The sequence below is a fragment of the Littorina saxatilis genome, linkage group LG10 (genome assembly GCF_037325665.1).
Source record: "Littorina saxatilis isolate snail1 linkage group LG10, US_GU_Lsax_2.0, whole genome shotgun sequence".
NCBI lineage: Eukaryota > Metazoa > Mollusca > Gastropoda > Littorinimorpha > Littorinidae > Littorina > Littorina saxatilis.
In genome coordinates, this window is record NC_090254.1 from 42,562,058 (window position 1) to 42,564,557 (window position 2,500).

The 2,500-nt window shown below is 42.7% G+C and overlaps 1 protein-coding gene across 1 annotated transcript in view; it reads left to right on the plus strand.

Annotated features, from left to right (window-relative positions):
- The window catches only part of LOC138978867 (O-acyltransferase like protein-like), a 61,766-nt gene that overhangs the window by 32,527 nt on the left and 26,739 nt on the right, over positions 1-2,500 (plus strand). The window contains exon 8 of the mRNA XM_070351675.1: positions 1,495-1,585. Coding sequence (XP_070207776.1) covers positions 1,495-1,585 — 91 coding nt within the window. The remainder of the gene's footprint in view (positions 1-1,494; positions 1,586-2,500) is intronic.

Sequence of the window (2,500 nt, forward strand, 5' to 3'; positions counted from 1 at the left end):
TTAGAATTTGTGTATGGATATCGATTGTTGTTGAAAAACAATCATTTCAATGTGTTCTGGCACTCTCAACCACCACAGCATTGATACTTGTGCATGTGTGTGTTGGAATTTAGTTCTTTGTTTAGTGATGCTGTGGCAAAAGTAAATTCATCCGTCCGTATTTTGACGATCGCCACCATTCACAACGCACATAAATAAACACATTATCAAAAATTTCAACTTTTATTTTCAAAAAAGTATTTAAACAACAACTAGTTTGCATGTTAATACAACAAATACAGCAGATTCTCACAGATATGGATTTAAAAGACTAAGCAAATCTGAGACTATCAAAATGGCCTAATACCATGAAACCTGCCAAAAGTAATTCAACAGAGTATTCCGAACTCTATGTTCACACAAAGAAGTCACGCAGGCAGTGGATTCTGGGTAGAAGTGTAAGTGGAAAGATGGTCTCAACCAATGTGAAAGCCGGTGTAACACGAGAACATTACTCCCACGAGATTTTTACTCCGGAGTAAAAATGTCGTACGAAAATGTCACTCCCTTTACGAAAAAAGCACTCCCCCATTTCACGAGAAAATTACTCCCCACGACAGGTGAGTTCCGAGTAAACATTTCGTACACAAATGTTACTCCCCTGACGAATAAAAAACGAATAAATTACTTCACCCTAACACGAGCAATTTAACTTCCCGTGCCAGATGTACGAAATTTATACTCCCTAGTCTTGGTGGTGGAAGGGGTGGAGGGAGGGTAGCGCGACATTCGTTTGCGCAAGATCACAGATTGGCATTATCCCTTCGCCCGCATCCCATTTTTGCGTACGAGAATTTTACTGGAAGTAAAAAAAAAATGGGGGGTAAAAATTACGTGGAAGGAGTAATTTTTTCGTGCCTTGGGGAGTTCTTTTCTCGTACGAAAAATGTACTCGGAGTAAGAATTTCGTACGGAATTTGTACTCCGGAGTAACTTTTTCGTGGAGTAAAAATTTCGTGTTACACTGGGACAGACTGGTGTTGGTGCGTAAACTGTGATGGTTTACAAGGTGTATGGGTCCCCAAGGGATCAGACAAGATTGTAGTTTGCTGGTATTCAGCTGAGAATTTGTGACGTCGACTGAACAACAGGAAGCATTTATTTACTTTTATTTCATTAGGGGGATGGGGGGGGGGTGCTTTTGAATTTGAACATGTAAATTGCAGCCATACAACATCAGCTGTCTAACATTTTATTCTGTTTTGACTTTGCGGGAAAATTGTAGCCATACAGCATCAGTTGTCTTACGTTATTATGTGACTTGTCGTTGCAGGAAAACATCAGTGTCATTTAGTATTTTGTTAGCCTTTTCAATAACATCAGTTGTCTTACATTATTCTGTGACTTGTCGTTGCAGGAAAACTGCAGCCGTACAACATCTGTGTCATGTAGTATTTTGTTAGCCTTTTCAATAACATCAGTTGTCTTACATTATTTTACGCCTTGGTGTTGCAGGAAAACTGCAGCCGTACAACATCAGTGTACACAACGTGTTCTGCGGGGAGGAGGACGATCTTGAAGATGATCCGTCAGCAATTGTTGCCCTGTGAGTATGTCCATGACAATGCAATCCATTTAGAGTGCGAACGTTCCAAATTCAGGAATACACACATTTGCACGCTCGCACGCGAGCGCACACACCAACGCACGCAAACGCACATGCCAACACGCACACTCGCGCACGCACAAGCACGCACGCACAAGCACGCACACACATACACACACGCACGCCCTTACACATACCCACACACATACACACACACATACACACACACACATACACACACACATACACACACACACATACACACACATACACACGGTTCTAGGACAATCCCCCCCCCCCCGACTTCACCCCCCTGGACATTTCCCCCCCAGGACTTCTTCCCCCTGGTCAATTTCCCCCCCGGACTTATCCCCCCGGGGTCTATTTCCCCCCCCCCCCCCCGGACAATACCCCCATGGGTATTCATTTCATACTAGTTTCTTCATGCATCATCGTAGTTATCACATTTTTTGTTTCAGTGGCTGTGGAAAGTTGCATTCCCCTGCGTGAAAAGTGTGCTCCTGTTATGCTTTTTGTAGTGTTTTTTTGCTTCGTTCGCCTCTTCCATATTGTCAAAGACGCAAATCACGTCTTCTTGAGGAACACAAGACAGGCCAGCAATCTTGCGTACTGCCCTCAATTCAACTTCATTGCCCTCAACTTCACAATATCACCTCTTCCTCGGTTTCCAGAATGGTTATGGTCATTGATTTTCTTCTTCAGCTGTGTTTCTTTTACGTGAATCTTCGCCTTACATCCATGATCTCGCCTCTTGTTACACTCCCAACATTCTACACCTTTGGTTAAGTCTTTTTGTTTTACGTAGACATGATTTTCAAACAAAATGCAGCGAGCACCTCTTGTTGTCAAACTAAACTCCATTGTGTACTATCCTGAAGCAAGGTCAAAGTAAAA